This window comes from Maniola jurtina, chromosome 23 (assembly GCF_905333055.1).
Source record: "Maniola jurtina chromosome 23, ilManJurt1.1, whole genome shotgun sequence".
In the NCBI taxonomy this organism is placed as follows: Eukaryota; Metazoa; Arthropoda; class Insecta; order Lepidoptera; family Nymphalidae; genus Maniola; species Maniola jurtina.
In genome coordinates, this window is record NC_060051.1 from 6,720,503 (window position 1) to 6,738,992 (window position 18,490).

The following is an 18,490-nucleotide window of genomic DNA, read 5'->3' on the forward strand; positions in this document are numbered from 1 at the left end:
TATTAAAGGTCACCTAAAAGATGAGACACCTACCAAGATGCCATGAACATAATATGTATATACATATGTAGGTATGTAGTTAGCCAATAGCCATGAAGACTGAAGTAGAAACAAAATCCCTAGTGAATCAATTTTGTTTTATGGCGCCGTGCACCAGACGGAAACCAGATTAATGGTCTCTGTCGGGATGTACTGTATTCGGTAGTGAAAAGGCTCAAAAAAGCTAGAACCCAGAGCCTTAAAACCAGTTAAAAAATTGAATATGAAATGTCCAAGTGTCAATTCGATTTTGACTTTGACAATTATTTGAAATGTCAATTGTCAAATGGCTTCAAGCAAGCAAATCGCTTTTTTGTTGTGATTATTTTATTTGATTAAAATGCAATTAACAATAATTTATATTAATCTTATGTACTTATAAGATTATGCAAAACATATGTTTAACCAAAAGATTGCGCAACAGTGACATAAATGTTAAGGTTATAGTTAAACAAACCGAAGTGTTGTGTTTGTGAATATGGATCCCGGCGGAGGTTCCAGTAAATCTGGCAAAAAGGATGCCGAATCCTTACCATCGAGTAAAGCTGCGACATCGGTAAGTTTCTATACCATTACTGGAATGATATTCTAGGCAGCGTAGTAAACGGTTGGTAAGTATCTGCTGGTAGGCTTACATACTATTTATTTCACGTAAGGTGATAGCTGGCCTTGAACCTGTGCAGTAGGTGATCGATCTACTTAAGAATACACAGTCTAGAGACTTATTCCGCCGCTCATTGGCCATGTTTCATAATGTCTAGGTAAACCGTAAATTTTAAAGCGATAGTTGAATTTATAGTTACTAATTACTATTAAAAAAATATCCAAAAACTTTCAACAGACAGAATAAAAAAAACCACAGACGGATGAAAATTATGAAAAAATCATTAAAAATTCATATCTTCTAAACTACCAAAAATCGCTGAACATACATGGGGGTGATTTGAATACCCCTTGATGTAAGGTATTTAAATTTTTCTTTTAGACATCACATGACCGGCCACCCTGCATAATTCCTGCAATTTTTTATTTTTTTGTATCTTTTCTTGCAAGCGAAAATGTGGCCTAATAGTATTTGGATGCTCTCTGTTTTGCCTGTGTGAAATTTTTCTGTGTGCATCTCTGATTCCATGAAATATAATAATTTTACTTATTATAACAGAAGAAATAAAAGAAATCCTTATAATATTAACTTCTTGCCTAAAAATAAGAAAGTAACAAATTATGCTTTACATTTGAGGAATAAAACCTGTAATATCTAAGTACCGGAGCAAACATAGTTAGTTTGAACTCTAATTTTAAGTTACTATTAGTTAGTTCTAAATTTAAAAGCAATCCATAGACAATAGTTATTTTAATTTGAGTTTTTCTATAGCCAACAGATAAAAGCAAGATTTCTACAAAGCTGACACCATCAAGTAAGGGTGTTGAAAATGCTAAAAAGAGGCTTCGTGCATTTTCTATACAGAAGAAAGCTGCCATCACACCTATAGTTGTTCCCAAACCCTCTTCATCATCCAGTAGTAAGTAAAGTATTCCTTGTACATATTTTATCCTTGCCAAAGGATAGAGCCTCGATAGCTCAAAGGTTGAGGAGCGGACTGAATTCCGAAAGTTTGGCGGTTCAAACCCCACCTGTTGCACTATTGTCGTACCCACTTCTGGCACAAGCTTTACCCTTAATTGGAAGGGAGAGCAGTATTAGTCATGATTAGCATGGCTAATATTCTTTTTTCTTTCTTAAAGTTTTGTCCATTAGTGGACTTCTATCAGTTGAGATGATAAGTGACTAACTACTGAACTATGCTTGGAGTTTCTCTATGTGGTCAAATCAAGAATGAAGAGATCCGTAGAAGAACCAGAGTAACTAACATATCTATCTAAACTGGGTTGTGAAGCTGAAGTGGAAATGGGCAGGGCACATAGTTCCAAGGAATGATAGACATTGGGGTCCCAAGGTGCTAGAATGGTGACATTACACCAGAAAGCACGGGACCCCAGGATAGGGTCAGGAGGACCCCAATGATGATGATAATTTTATTAGCAAATGATGTAAAATCGGTATTTATTGTGGTAAACTTAATAACTAGTAATTTTACTTTCAGACACAACAACAGTGATAATTGGTAAACTGACGGGTGTGAAGGTGACACCCAAGATTGAGCCTGACCCAGAACTGAAGAAACTGAAGCCTCCCAAACCTGGGGCGTCTAGGCGTGCTATTCAAGGTATGTTTACAGTACAACAATAGTGATAGTTGGTAAACTGACGGGGGTGAAGGTGATCCCCAATGTTGATGGCCGATTCACACCAATTGCGTATGCAGCACGTACACATGACACATGTGTAGTGAGGCGCGTAAACCCGTAGACATAACTGCACGCATTACGTCTACGTGAAAGTTCACGCCACGCAAGCTGTATGCCATGTTTCATACAGTTCCATACATTACAACGCAATGGTACGCGCTACGTCTACGCTTACGCAGCCTGTGTGAACGAGCTCTTAGGCCTGAGCCAATACTAAAGAAACTGAAACCCCCCAAACCACATCTACATCTGTGGGCATCTACATGCGCTTATCCATTGTAGCATATGGCTACCTTCCAAAATTCATGATTCTAAGTCAATGGAAAGTTGACTTATAATGAATGAAAGAAAGAAACTTATTTGAATAAAAAATATTTCTAGTTTTTTCATAAATTCACAGATTCATATGTTGAAGTTCAAAAGCGCACTCTATCAGAGATAGAAGACATGAAGAGAAAGATGGAACTAGTGGATCTGGGGATACCGCTGGGCCTCATTTGCCCAACCTCCACCAATGAGAAGGCCATGCCCACTAAGGCTATGCCACCTATTAAATCGCTTCTTGGTGAGTATGAAAAGAAAATAACAAGAATGTAATATGCTTTGCATCATTATTGCTCATATGCAAGGTTTGGAATACTCTTCCGCGATCTGTGTTTCCTACCAATTACAATCCAAGTATCTTTAAAACAAGAGTGAATAGGCATCTAGATAACAGCGTTTCATTTTTGGCCACATCATCACTTTCCATCAGGTGTGATTGTAGCCCTTGGCTATAGTGAATAAAAAAAAAGTATGTTTTGAACATTAACAGTCAAAATTAATTCAATATATCTATAATCTGTTCTTAGTGACATTGTTAGTTGTCAAAGAAAACCTTACATGTTCTGACAAATTACAACGGCAGAGTGAACAAGAGTGAGGCAACTCTCGGTTTGATTCTGAATCCATACTAATATTATAAATACGAAAGTGTGTCCATCTGCCTGTCTATCTGTCTGTCTGTCTCTCTATCTGTCTGTCTGTCTGTCTGTCTGTCTGTCTGCTCAATCAATAATTTTTGCCTTTGGTCCTAGGAATAACTTTGTTTGCTATAATATCCTATGTATGGGAAAAGTAGTTGTATGGGGGAAGAGTTATTAAACTCGGTTCAGTAGTTTCTTTCCTCTTTATAATATTAGCAATCGGAGCTTGCGGTCAAATGACGCGAACGCTGTGTTCTGTTAGATGTGTGATTAGCTTGATGCTTTTACTAATGTACCTTTTCTGAATATGGCTAAAAACCTATGTTGCAAAAATGTCCCTTATGTTTTGTTCCTTGTCAATTGATTATTGTTATGTTTAGTACTAATTTTTGAGTTATTAAAAACGATTTTTGCTTGTCACCACATAATGCATGTAGGCCGCAACTCTTGTAACTCGCCAGTGCGGCTGCACCAAAGAAAACGCACGTATAGTAAGTTAAGATGCACCATGATTTTTTTAACCCCCGACCCAAAAAGAGGGGTGGTATACGTTTGACGTGTGTATCTGTGTCTGTGGCATCGTAGCTCCTAAACGAATGAAGCGATTTTAATTTAATTTTTTTTGTTTGAAAGGTGGCTTGATCGAGAGTGTTCTTAGCTAATAATCGAAGAAAATCCGTTCAGCCGTTTGAAAATTATCAGCTCTTTTCTAGTTTTCTTATAGAGGTTTTTGTGTCGGGGGTTTTTCAAATTTTGAGTTATAGCATTATGTAGATTGATATACCATAGACTCGATGACCAAATGTTCTTCTAAGCATTAACATATAAGTACATTAAATTTCTTTGGTTGGTTCATATGTTTTAAGAAGTATTAATTGCATCATATTGTATGTTAGTTTTCATTGACCACGTGCGGGTGTGCGAGGTGTCCCCTCTCCTCATACCCCCATTATCATCTCTTGGTTTCCTTTCGCGTACTATAGTCTTGTCATAATAGTACACACATTATAGTATTTCGAGTCTACCTATGTTATTTTTCACAGCTAGTGTTTGCTTTAGAATTATTTTAGTTAATGTGTCTAATATCTAGACATGCTTTATAGTATAGTAGTATTCGTTTATGAAAGAGTTGCATACTACCTAAATATGTAGAGTTTCAACACATCTTTATCTATCTCATATCTTAAAATCCAAACCTGAAACCATTAAAAATTTTGGTAACATAATATTTTGTCATAACTCGTAAGCTTTTCTTGGTAAATATTGCAGGAGAAAAACATTGAATTAAAATTCTTCATAGAGCCTATGTTGATGTGAATAAAGTATCTTAACAAGTGACACATTTTGATTTCATAATCAGGATTTTTGGATATGTGCTAGATAAAACAATATCATTTACTTCTTGAATTAATTGGCATTGATTTTTTTTAGATCCAGCGAAAGTAGACGAACTTATTCGCGAAGCAAAAAAAGCAAAACAGGAAGGTAGAGAATTTAAATTTGATTATCAGAAGCTTTTACCCGATTATGACAATCCATTCCAAAAGAAAAAGGATGAACCCTTATCGCAGCCAACGTACGAAAAAGAACGTAGGTCAGAACGCCGCAGAAGTGAGTCGGAAAGAGATAGAGACAGGAGAAGAACAGAAAAATATGACATAAAAAGACATGACTACAAAAAAGACATAAAATACAAAGACAGAAGATATGACGATTCTCAAAGAGAAAATACGGATGAAAAAGAGACAGATGTGAACCTCAACGACTATTTAGTTTGCGACAGTTGGTCTTTAGAAAATGATGATAAGAACAGCACATCAAGTCCTAGGGTTTCAGACAAGCCAGCCAATCCTTTACCACCATTGCCGACTGCGCCAATCCCAGAACAAAAAATCCCCTTACCACCCGCACCTAAAACACCAACTGTCAAAATTACTGAAACTTTGAAAACTAGTGCTGTAGATAGTCCGAAAACTAGTGCTGCAGTACCGACTAAAATCGAAAAGTTACAGCCAGTAATGGATTCTTTTAAATTCGAAATCGATCCTAATGATGATGAAATTTTAGATATTTTTGACGAAGATTCCGATTTAAATAAATATGCTCAAGAAACTAAAGCTAAACTAACTTATGACTATTACGACTCACCCAATAAAAGTATTGTAGATTACGACCAAGATAACGAGAACTCTTCTATGGATGGTATTAACGATGACACATTTTTAGAGTCAGTGATAAGAGAAATAAAACAAGAGAACTTAAGCGACGAGGAAAGTCAGGATAGAGGGTTAGTTGAATACGACATGTCCCCAAATAAAGAAGAGAGTCCAGAAATTAGATCGCGGAGTTCCGTAACCCCAGAAATGGATGAAAAAATGATGAATCAAAGCCAAAGAGGTGACTATTCTGAAGGCTATAGATCTGATAGCTATAAAAGTGTTGATACGGTAGAAAGTGGCTATAAATCCGTGGAAAGTGGATATAAATCTGTGGAAAGTGGATATAAATCCGTGGAAAGTGGATATAAATCCGTAGAAAGTGGATATAAATCTGTGGAAAGTGAATATAAATCCGTCGAAAGTGAATATAAATCCGAGGAAAGTGAATATAAATCCGTGGACAGCTTCAGGTTGTCCGTAGAAAAGGAGCTAGATGAAGCCTTGGAGGCGAAAATGTCAAAATCGACGGTTGATTCGTTGGAGACTTGGAGTTTCGTCCTGAAGATCTGTCAGCCGTTGCTGTTTAGGCATGATAAGAATAAATGTTACAAGTAAGTCCTATTCTTTGAAGCAACTTTGCAATCCACACTATCCATACTAATATTATAAATGCGAAAGTGTGTCTGTCTGTCTGCTACGTTTTCACAGCTCAACCGCTGAATCGATTTAACGTTTGCTACAGACTTGGGATACATCCCGGGGAAGGACATAAGCTACTTTTTATCCCGGAAGATCAACGAGTTCCTACGGGATTTAAAAAAAAACTGAAATTCTCTAGTTTAAAATATTAAAAAAAATGGTTTACTGTTGATGTTTACTTTGATGTGGTTTTCTTGCATTCATATTATTTCGATATTCATTTATTTGGGTGAGTGGTTTTTGATCTTTTAAGCAAAATTGAATAAAATCTCCTAATCCTAAAAGTCATTCATTAAATTTGTGATGAGCAACAAATTCATTTTTGATACAATTATGTAGTTTGATTCAAGATTTTTTATTTATTATTCACATATACAGGCTTGCGCTTGGCTGTAATCTCATCAGATAGCAGGTGATGATGCAGCTTAAGGTGGAGCGCGCCTGCCTGGAAGGTGCCTATTCACTTTTTTTTTTAAAGTACTAATACTACTACTACTAGCGGGGAAAACGGAAAGACATTCCATGTTCTAGCAGTGCATATTAGAAACGAAGAAACGAATTACTTCATACGACTCCGTGAAATTTCGGCTATATAGTACTTAATTTTTATTGGATTTAATGCGTGAGATTTTGCCTCATTATACATTTACTTCTAAAGTTTGTTTGTATTGTAGTTTATTTGTATGTTTGTATTTCCGTGTGATTTGCAGAGAAACCCGTACAACTCCCACACTGTGGTTCGCGGAGAACCCGAAGGCGTGCAGCTGTGTGAAGGACCGCGGCGTTGTCTATGACGAGCTCGAGATGTGCAAGATGGGGCTCGTCGACCGCGTCTACGGATGCGACCAGTGAGTCCAATAGGGATGATGATTACTAGTCAAATCAGCAACTTTTTATCAAACGTCAAAACGTTCGCTCAGTAAGGGATATGAAATACATAGATGTAACCATTCATTATATTTGACTCGTTATATTTGACTCATTATATTTGACTCGTTACATTTGACTCATTATATTTGACTCATTATATTTGGTTCATTATACTTGATTTGTGAGCCATTAACATTAGTCTCAGCAAGTTAAAGCGCCTAAAACCTTGTAAAGCCGCTGACATAGGCCACGGTTGTGTGCCACGCATAGTAATTGAAAGCCACCCGTTTGATACTATAGTTTAATTATTATTATCTATACTTACTACTACTATAATATGTCTGTATGTATGATATTATAGTTCAATTATTTTTATCTAATATGTCTGTATATATAGAAATTGATGCATTCTACCGCCAGTAAGCTGTCATAAAAAGAAATATGGCTCATTCTAGGATCCCAGATGCCCCGTGCCCAAAGACGCGCAAGTGGTACCCTCGCAACAGTCTGTACTCCACCGAGAACACGCCAGTGCCACTGTCCAGCGAGTGGGAAGCCGAGGACAGTCAACTGGCTGAGAGGAGTGATATGGGGTCAAATTGTACAACTCCCCTGAGGAACGATGAGATGTCACTGGACTTGGAGTATCAGAGGTGAGTTGGAGGGAGGAAGGGGAGGAACACTTCAATGCCACTGTCCAGCGAGTGGGAGTCCGAGGACAGTCAGCTGGCTGAGAGGAGTGATATGGGGTCAAATTGCACCACTCCTCTGAGGAACGATGAGATGTCACTGGACTTGGAGTATCAGAGGTACGTGAAATATAGAATATTTAAAATTCTTTTACACTCGTCACGATTTTCAGACCATGACTAAGCAGTTGGTAAGTTCCCCTATACATCGCGTAACCAGAACGCTCGCAAAAACGAAGACATGTGATAGTGCTGATGATTACTGATAAGGTACCACAAAAAAAAAACACGAAAAAATAATAAATCCTGTGTAAAAGTTCACAATATATTGCAAATAAAACATCTGACTGACGCTAGAGGTCAACCAAGGTTCCGTAAATTGGCCACCCGAAGTCAATGCCGCGTCGCAGGAGGGGCATTGACCTGAGTTTTGCACGCTATAAATGCAGGTTTGAATAATACTAAATCACTAAAATTAATTATTCTTTTATTTAGGACAAATAAAGTGACAAAATATTTAAATAAACCTGACTAAAAATAGAAATATGTAGACTCAAATATATAAATACTATAGGTACGATATTTTCTTATCTACTCTTAGGTTCATGGAAGCGGTGTGGCCAGATGTAGTAGAATCCAAAGCAGACACGTCCAGAAGTACGACCCCCGTACGACAGGAGTCCAGAAAGAAGAAGAAGGAACTTCCTGAGAAGGACACAGAAGAGAAGAAGCCTAAGAAGATAAAGCTCAGCAGCGAAGGGTGGAGCCAGGAGTCTGATGTTGAGGAAGAAGATAAGGGGTATGTAACATTTTAAAACATCTAAAATTGCAAAACTATTGGATTTATGGCAAACTGTGCGTTGATATGTCAGTTAGTCAGTTAATATTATTTATTGTTTCACAGTAAAAAACTAAAAATGGGGAAGGAAAAAGTGAAATCTCGCAAAAGAAAGCATTCCACGTCCACGCTATCGTCCGTGTCTGAAAGCGATGATGAGGATAAGAAAAAGAGGAAACTGCTTAAAAAGAAGGTAATAGAATATCAAATCAAATGAAATTATTTGTTTCTTAAATAAAAATAGTGAGTAAACGAGCAGGCAAGTCACCTGATATTGATTACCGCCGCCCATGAACATTTGCAGTACCAGAGGAACCGCCAATGCGTTGCCGGCCTTCGGGAATTCGTTGTTCCGTCCCTTGAATAACCCCATGTTGTAATCTAATGGGAACATTACAGATCATTTTTTCAAAGTTGGTACCATTGAACACTTTTAAAAAGGTTGGCAACTGTTGTATTTGTAAGATGTAATGTAATCTAAAGCTACAAAGGTTCCAAACATCATTATACAATTTGACTGATTCTTTTGTTCAAAATCTTTAAACTGAATCAAAATCTTGTAGACCCTGATGCTATGATTTTCCTTAGGCAGCATTATGAAAGGAATAGCAAATTTTATAGTATGTATGTCAGTTTAGTCAAGATCTCAGTAAATAATGAAGATTGACTTCAAATACCACTACAAAGCAAAGGAATAATTATTTTTGTTGGTTCAGTCACGTACGTTGAAGTCGTATCAGCGTTAAGCGATTATGTCCACCTTCTATATCACAACTTTGAAAGTATAAGTATTTGCTATAATTATAAGTATTGACTAACTATTTTTAGGCCATAAAGAAGGCAAAATCAAAGTCAGCAAAACGTCGGCGTGTGGGACGAAAGCTTTTAAAAAAATTAAAAGAAAAGCAAAAGAAAAGAAGCAAAGAAAAAGAAACTGAGGAAGTCGATAGTGGTAAAGTATTTTTTACGTCTAATATACCAACGGCCCAAGTTGAAAATCAATTTGTCTGTAATCTGTCTTTAACTTAGCATTGTTAATCGTTCCTTTTAACATTTAAGACAAGAAAAAAGAGAAGAAATTAAAGAAAAAGAAACAGCAGAAGTTAAAAAAGAAAGAGTTGAAAAAGAAGAAGATCGAAGCACAATCGAGCAGCTCAAGCTCTTCTAGCAGTGATTCAAGCGATTCCGAGTCAGACGGCGACAGAAAGGTTAAGAAGGCAAAGAAGAAAGCTCTAGAAGGAAAGAAGAAGGTGAAGAAGTTAAGAAAGCTGTCAACATCAGACTCTAATCAAAGTGAAGAGTTGTTTGATGTGAATATATTGAATAATATTAAAACTGAAAGGTTAGTAATGTGGAAAACTGCTTGTGAACCTTCAGAGCGGTTATGCACTCATCCAATCTGAGTCCATGAAAATACTCAGTGGACATTACGTTATACGTCCGATTCGAATCCAAGGCACATCCGAGATATTCTCACGGATGACGGAGAGAACTCGGATGACGGAAGTCGGATCTAATGCGTAAGCTACCAAACAAATAGTTCTATGACTACTTCGGAACGTATTTTCACGGATTCGGATCGGATGCAGTGCGTGTTCGCCCTAAGCGCTGTGGTGGGGGAAAGTTGGCGAATAGGAAGCAAGGGTCAACTTATCAACCAATAGCGTGCGCCGTGCACCCCCACCAACTTCACGGGCACTGATCACCATTTTGTAGGGTTCCAGTCTTCAAAAGCAACCCTTATATAATCACTTCTTTGTCTGTATGTCTGTCGTGTCTGTCGATTCGTGGGAATCAAAACCTATAGGGTAATTCCCGTTGACATTATCATGAATCATGAATTTTGGCAGGTAGCAATGTCTTATAGCACAAGTAAAGGAAAATATCCGAAAACCGTGAATTTGTGGTTACATCACAAATAAAATTAAAATGTTTTCACGAAAAATTAATTAGTTTAACTAAATCATATGTAGATGGCGTCGTCCTTTATTGCACTGTTGAACATAAAAGTGTTATATTTTGTACGATGGTACGGAACCCATCGTGTGGGAGTCTGCCTTGCACTTGACCGGTTTTATATTTATTTCTAGGTTAACCGACGATGAAATAGTAGGACACAAAATGATGGACTTCTCCCCGCGAAGACAGAAACCGAGAGAAATCATCAACGTCAAAGAATTGCAGAACGATTTCGTCGGCAACGTACATATAAAACAAGAAGTTATTGAGGACATACCCGAACCTGAGTCGCCTTCACCCAAGGAACTATTTAAACTTAAGGACTCACCTAAGGAACCCCTTAAAGAAGAAGTGACAAAGGTTTCGGTGAACGAAGATAGTTTAGACTCGAAAGTAGATGTTGCTAAAATTGAAATGCCTAAGGTTCGTGACTATATCGAAACGCACTAATCACACTTCACACTAATATTATAAAGTTGGAAGTTTGTGTGTTAGTTTCTCTTTCTCAAAAACTACTGGACGGATTCGGCTGAAATTTGGAATGTAGATAGATTACCGTATCCGTAAAGTGGATTATTTGGGGAGACCCTGGATTAACACTTTTTATCCCGGAAAATCAAAGAGTTCCCACGGGATTTTTAAAAACCTATATCCACGCGAACGAAGAAGAAATTAAACAGTTCTCACTGAATTTTCTAAAATCTAAATCGCGACCGAACTATCGAGCATCATTTAAATCTTCGACAAGTGCAAAATACAGAAAAGATTACACAAAGTTCACTATGTTCTTAAGTTTTTTCTTTTTAGGTGTCACCACAATCAGTGAAAATGCCTCATGTATCACCCGCACCATCGCTGCCTTCGCCGATCGTACCACAAACTGTACCCGTACCGGCCGTACCCCAAACTGTACCCGTACCGGCCGTGCCAAAAACTGTACCTGTACCGGCCGTATCACAAACCGTACCCGTACCGGCTGTACCTGTACACACCGTACCCGTACCGATACCGGTACTGGATGAGTCAAATATGTCCCAGGGTTCATCACAAGAGTCTATATGCAGCATCAAGGTAATTTATATTGTAAGGTCCTATACATACCTACAGAGTACCATTAACAACTTAAAAAAAAATAAGTTTAACTATCGTCGCGTCGTTTTGACTATGCAGCTTTGAGCTTCAGCAAAATATTAGTATGAAAATATGCACATATAAAATTGCAGTTTTTGGGGTTCCATAAGTGTAGCAACGGGACCCTATCACTAAACCTACGCTGTCCCTCCGTCCATCCGTCCGTCCGTCTGTTAGGGGGATGTATCTCTTGAATCCGTAATAGGTAGAGGGTTGAAATTTTCACAAAGTGCATTTCTATTGCCGCTATAACAAAAAATAATAATAAAAAAAAATGGCCGCCATGACAATTTAAAAATTAAAAAGTGTTATTTCATTTACGATGGCACGCGTGCGAGTTCGACTCGCACTTGGCTGGTTTTTTTTAATGTTGATATAAAAATCTTATTTCAGGACGCGCCGATCTTCTACGAAAAAGATGAGAGCCATCTCCGACCTTCCTCCCAAAACTCTAACTATAGCTTCAACGACGTAATCAACGCGAGCCAAAACAACCTTTATCAGAAGGATATAAAGACCATAACCGCGAATCAAAACAGCTTGTACGACAAAGAAATAGAAGTTAAGGTTGATCAAAGTCTATATCCAAAAGAGATAGAGACCATTTCAAGCCAAAGTAGTTATACCAAAACTTCTGCTAGTCCAAGTGATTACAGCAAAATACCTGCCATTCAAAGTGATTACAGCAAAATACCTGCCAGTCAAAGTGATTATAATAATAAACTTCCCTCCAGTCAAAGAGATTATAGCGAGATTTCCGCCAGTCAAAGTGATTATAGCAAGCCTTCTGCAAGTCAAAGTGATTATAGTAAGATTTCTACCATTCAAAGTGATTATAGCAAGATTTCTACCATTCAAAGTGATTATAGCAAGATTTCAGCCATTCAAAGTGATTACAGCAAGCCTCCTGTCAGTCAAAGTGATTATAGCAAGATTCCTGCCAGTCAAAGTGATTATAGTAAAATAAGTGCCAGTCAAAGTGATTATGGCAAGAGAATAGAGGTGACTACAAGCGAGAATAGTCTCTATGACAAGGATCTAGAGGTGGAAACAGAGTGTGATGATAAGTATGGAGAGAGTTATGAGGCTCCCAACTATGAGATGTATGAGCAAATGGCTATGGCGTATCAGAGTGACGTTGCCAGTCAGGTTAGCGACTATTTTATACTACCCTTACTTATTAATTCATATGTAATATGTGAAATGTATACATAACGCTGACCATACACGATCAATTTTACCAGTCAAGTTTGCAGCGGACGCATCCAGTAAACTTGACGGTGTATGGCTATCAGTGTGTACGATGACATGCACACTTGACGGTGCATGGCTATCAGTTGACTGGACCACGCTACAAGTCCGCTGCACACTTGACGGTAAACTTGATCGTGTATAGCCAGCATAAGCCACTTAAGGATCCTAAGTTCATCCATACTAATATTATAGAGGTGAAAGTGTATCTGTCTGTCTGCTATCTTTTCACGGCCCATATTTTTAACCAATCTTCACGAAATTTGGTACAGAGATAGCTTGCATCCCAGAAACGGATATAAGCTACTTTTTATCACAAAACATCATAGTTCTCATGGGATTATTAAAATCTAAATCCACGTGGACTAAGTCGCGGGAATCAAAAATGAAATGAATTTATGTTTTTTCAATCAGGGCAACTTTTGCCATTTATGTCAAGACTTTACTACCGTTTGGAAAGCAAATTTGGATAAGGGCCGGCAAGACACCCAGCAGTTGCTCTTTTTTAAAAAGCAATATGTTATAATAATATATAGAAATTCAATACATATGCAATGTAACAATTACACTAACTTTGGACTGCCGAATAAATAAACTATTGATAATTTTCTTATGATACAGCAAAGATCAAGCGGGGAAGCGGCCACAGTAGCAACAGGCGAGGTAGAATCTCAGCGTATAGAGACAGTAGTGGGCGCGCGAACTCACGGCGAAATCAAGTGTGACTGGAGAGCTGGGGACGCGCCCACCACACCGCATCGCTCGCAAAGACCTTCCAGATGGGGTGAGTTATACTCATTCATACACATTCATTCATTCATTCATCCACTTATTACATTCACCCATTCAGTAAATATCGCTACACTCTGTCCTATGCGTTCACTAGAACTATATATATCACTAGAACTTCTGGGTGGGATTAGTTATACGCATTCATCCACATTCATTCATTCATTCATCCACTTATTACGTTCACCCATTCAGTAAATATCGCTACACTCTGTCCTATGCGTTCACTAGAACTATATATATCACTAGAACTTCTGGGTGGGATTAGTTATACGCATTCAACTCTATTCATTCAATCATTCATTCTTCCACGCATTCAGTAAATATTGCTATAAATATTGTTACGTGTACGTTGTATAATAATGTTACGTGTACGTCACCGCTCTCTGCAACGAGACGGATAGGAGATTCATAGTTTATCCACTCATTACATTCATCTATTCATTCATCCACCCACACAGTAAATATCACTACGCCCAATCTATACAGCTCTCAGAAACTTTCTTGATGAAAAGAGACACACTCTTAATCTGAGTGGATTAAGAGTGTGTCAAATCAAAGTCAAAGTCTTTTATTCAAAACGGTTCCACTCAAACATTCACCCATGCAGTGAATGGCGGTACGTGCTTATTGCATCGCTCTTAGTGACTTGGATGGGTGAGATCTACCTAAATCATCCCCCAATTAATCCATCCCCAATCGTTGGCAGGTCTCAAGCCGGGTGAAGTGAACATCGTACTGACAGGCGGCGGCAGTCGGTTCCAGCGCGACGCCGCCGAAGCGGAGCCCGTGTACCGCATACAGAGCCTCGCTAACCGCACCGACATCAGTACCGGGTATGGCGAGCGTATGTGGCGCGTGTGTGGAGCGATTGTGGCGCGTCTATAACGCGCGTGTGGCGCGTTTGAAAAATCTATTTGCAACTAAAAATTATGCTCCTGAAAAAAGCATTTTATACAATCGAAGATTATGTAAAAGAGCGTGAATTTGACCTGTAGCTCGCTCCAGCAATGCGCGGGGCTTCAATTACTTTTTATGCATGGTATATAAATCTTTGAAAAGAGCAACCACCGAGTTTCTTGCTGGTTCTTTTTGCTAGGAAAGGCAAAGGAACCAGTGGTAGATGCTTTTGGCGATTTAAAAGTACTTGTAAAAGTTCAATTGAGTAAAAATATTTTGAATTTTGTGGCGCGTGTGTGGAGTGTGTGAAGCGTGTTGTGCGTGTGTGTTTCAGCAATACAAGCTATACGTACGATGATATTATGTCAATATTATGTAATCTAATTGGTCTGAATTAACTACCTAGTCTCCGCTATGGCAAAGCGTAATCTAAAATCGTTTTCAGTTTTTAGTTTCTTTGTTTTGTCTTGGTTATTTCATGTTTTGAGTGCAATAAAGTTTTCTATCTATCTAAAACCTCTCATTTCAGATATGATGAAGCGTACATGGACATGTACGGTGCAGCCGACCGCCTTCAGTACGGAGACTGTTTCAGCGACGACATTGAAGTTGACGCCAACCTTACCCCAATATCCCCTAATATCCCCGATGCCTCCGGCACCACCCGTGTCCCCGGTAATGCCCATATTTCCCCCAATATCGTTCCCATTGCAGCCAATATTACTCCCGTTCCTAAGGAACCCAAAACAAGCGCTCTGGATGAGAGGATCTTTAGGGCGTTGCAGGAAACTGGTAAGCTTCAGAAATAGCAAATTGCGATTTTCAGTGGCTATGTCGAAGCCAATATCGCTCTTATATCCCTGAATATTCATCCTCCCCCAATATCGCCTACGTTCCTATTAGTATATAACCATATTTTTCCTAATATCCTTCCAATTTCAGCCAATATTACTCCCGTTCCTAAGGAATCCAAAACAAGTGATAAGAGGATTAATAAGGTGTTGCCTAGCGCAAGTCAATAATCATGGTTTTCTTTTTTAGACGATTTTTGAGAACGATAATAATTAATATTGTTTTTTTTTTTAATTTTTAGTGTTAGGAGGAATAGCGAAAGAACTCGATGGCGACAAAGACACATCCGACAAAGAAAAATCGGTCACGTAAGTTTGTATTAAAATTTTTGTACAGTAAACCTAAAGGTTCAGCTCAAACTACTGGATGGATCGGGCTTAGGCATAGCTCTGTTAAGTTTCAGTATTTCAATTTCAATCAGGAGCGGACTGAATTCCGGTTAAACCTCACCCGATGCACTATTGTCGTACCCACTCCTGGCACAAGCTTTACGCTTAATTAGACGGGAAAGGCGAGTATTAGTCAGGATTAGTATGGCTACTATATTCTTTAAAAACAACATATATTAGTTCATAAAAATTGAGTTTATATTGTTATCAAAAAGACTCGCCAGTCGCCACTTAGAATGAACTCTAAGGGCTAACACAGACTAAGTATTTTCTTTGAAACAACTTTTCCATAACTTTTAGTTGTCTTATTCTTGTAGTGTATTATGTTCTTGTTTGTGCAGGAGCGCACCGAGCCGCGCGGTGAAGCGCGTGAGCTTCGCGGACGGGTACAAGCCGGGGCAGGACTCCGATGTGGAGGAACCGCCCGCCAAAAAGGTAACGAGGAAATGAAATGAAATATTTATTTCATGTGCCCTACCTTAACTAACCACGCGTTTTTACGTTTCATAAAGAGTTGCTGATTTGATTAGTTGTCAATATCCCCATTATAATGCATACACTTTGAGAACTCACTCGCCATTTTTGCTCTATAAGTCAACTGTCAAAAATACGGTTTACTTAGATTAAGGACTAAAGTCGTACTTTTGATAAGAAAGTTGGCACATAGAGCAGAAATGGCAAGTCAAAAACTCAAAAGGTATGCACGTTACGTCGTTTGGTTCGTCAGCTCCTCCAATGAGTTGGGATGATGAAGTACGTTAAATGTTTATGGCGTCACATCTGTGAGTTTCATACAAGCTCCCTTACTAAGCGAGCGTCTTGACGTTTGAAAAAAGTCACTGATTTGACTAGCCATCATCCCTGTTGTCGTCCACAGCGCAAGCGTCCCCGGCGCCTGGGTTGCGCGTGGCCGTGCCCCGCCTCGCACCCCGACCACGTGCCGCTGTGGGACGCGCTGCCGCCGCCGCCGCCGCCGCCCGGCTCGCCGCCGCCACCGCGCCGCGCCGCGCCGCCCGTGCACCTGCTGCGCGCCGCGCGCCGCCACGCCACCATACTCACCCTACCCGCACCGCCCGCCAAGTTCGGTGAGTGGCGCACGCGCGTGGTTATCGACCCCAGCTAGGACGCTAAAGAGTGTGCGAGCGAGAACACTCGCATCGCTTTGTGTTAGAAAGCTAAAAAAATCTAGTCCTACTAGTAAAGTAAATGATTGTAAGTGCGCAAATTGCAAATTCGCTCCGTGATAAACCTTTGAAAAAATCAAATCATCAAATGAAAATGAATCAAAAGTAGCAATGATACCCAATTCTACGGAGCAAATGATCTACCCTCGACCGTAATAATAGACGTAACAAAAGATTTTCTATCACAATTTTTTTTTTAATATTTTTCGTTTACGTTTCAGATCCGCCAGTGCCGTTGCCCGGCTTCATGCCGCCCGAACCTCCGCCGGGGCTCATCGCGTTGCAGTAGAATAGGATTTAGATTTAAGTATACCTTGTGACTTTATTAATAATTGATTACTTTATTAAATGTAAATAAATAATAATAATGAATTTATTTGATTATTTTTTTTTTTTATTTTTTTTTATTTATTTAGTAATAGACTTAATTTAAAGAGAAACATTTTTCACCATTTTTTATAGACCAAAGCACTAGATAAAAAACAGACTGGTGTTTGGAATTTTGCAGCCCAAATAGACCGCAGTCTGTGCTAGGGCAGACAAAAAAGAAAAAAAGATTAATTTATTTTATGATTTTACGATTAAAAAAAAAGAGTTAAGCCTATATTTCCATTTTTTACAAACAAAAGATTAAAAAAAAAAAAAAAAAAGAAGAATAAAAAAAAAAAAAGAATAAAAAAAAAAAAAAAAAAAATTTTTTTTTTTTTGTGCAACAGTGTTTATATAATAATATTTCAAAAAATATATAAAGATAGGATAGGATAAAGTTTAGATTATAGCATTGAGTTTCAACAGATCTTGTCATAAAGGCATTTAAAACTTTCAAAACCGGATTCTAGCAAAAATTTCTTTATATAGATTTTTAGTTTTCTCTTTAAGGAATTACGCTGGGCATATAAAAGCAGTGTGGATATCTCCAAAGGAAGATTATTAAACAGTTTTGGCGCCGCAGCTGTAAAATGTCTACTCGTAAATCCAGATGTTCGTCGGGGAACTGAACATCTTTGTTGCCTTTGCCTGAGGTGACTGGGAGTTTGCTCAAACGTAAAGTCGTCTATATATTTTGCCATATACATTGTTAGTTGCCATATGTATATTTTTCTTGGTGTTAGTACTTTACTCAGCTTAAATAGTTCTTCTGTAGGGAATCGTCGATTTTTTCTTAAAATAATTTTGAGATTGAGTTTTTGAGCCTTATTGAGTTTGTCTAATAAAGTTGATCCACATGAACCCCATGCTATGATGCCTAATTTATTGAAATAAGTCTTTTATTTATTAGACCCAATTTTCACATAAGCGGAGCGGAGAGGGGTTCCGTCGACCAATCAGATAGATGACCTTAATTTTTGATCATACGCCAAGATCGGCCCTGGTCGGTGAAATCCCGGCTAAAAGATCTTCATCGGGGTACAAAGTTCCTCATCCGGGTAAGGAGGCCATGCCTCGAGGCCCGTAGAAGAGGTAAAT

General features: G+C 38.5%; 1 protein-coding gene across 5 annotated transcripts; it reads left to right on the top strand.

The window, feature by feature from the left end:
- Positions 1–332: 332 nt before the first annotated feature.
- Positions 333–17,409, top strand: LOC123877392 (calponin homology domain-containing protein DDB_G0272472-like). 5 transcript variants are annotated; one of them, XM_045924126.1, is made up of 22 exons: positions 333–595; positions 1,415–1,562; positions 2,145–2,267; positions 2,749–2,913; positions 4,745–6,083; positions 6,882–7,019; positions 7,497–7,694; positions 8,332–8,529; positions 8,635–8,761; positions 9,397–9,520; positions 9,628–9,910; positions 10,659–10,950; positions 11,335–11,598; positions 12,052–12,367; positions 12,401–12,807; positions 13,531–13,693; positions 14,408–14,534; positions 15,128–15,390; positions 15,692–15,758; positions 16,181–16,274; positions 16,717–16,924; positions 17,245–17,409. In XM_045924126.1, the coding sequence occupies exons 1-22, from the start codon at positions 518–520 to the stop codon at positions 17,310–17,312; spliced, it is 5,190 nt and encodes a 1,729-aa protein (XP_045780082.1). In that variant the 5' UTR covers positions 333–517; the 3' UTR covers positions 17,313–17,409. The 5 variants fall into 5 exon arrangements, with proteins under 5 accessions (XP_045780082.1, XP_045780083.1, XP_045780081.1 ...); XM_045924127.1 differs by having other exon boundaries at positions 12,052–12,340; positions 12,374–12,807; XM_045924125.1 differs by adding an exon at positions 7,719–7,850 and having other exon boundaries at positions 7,497–7,562; positions 12,052–12,807.
- The last annotated feature ends 1,081 nt before the right edge of the window (positions 17,410–18,490 follow it).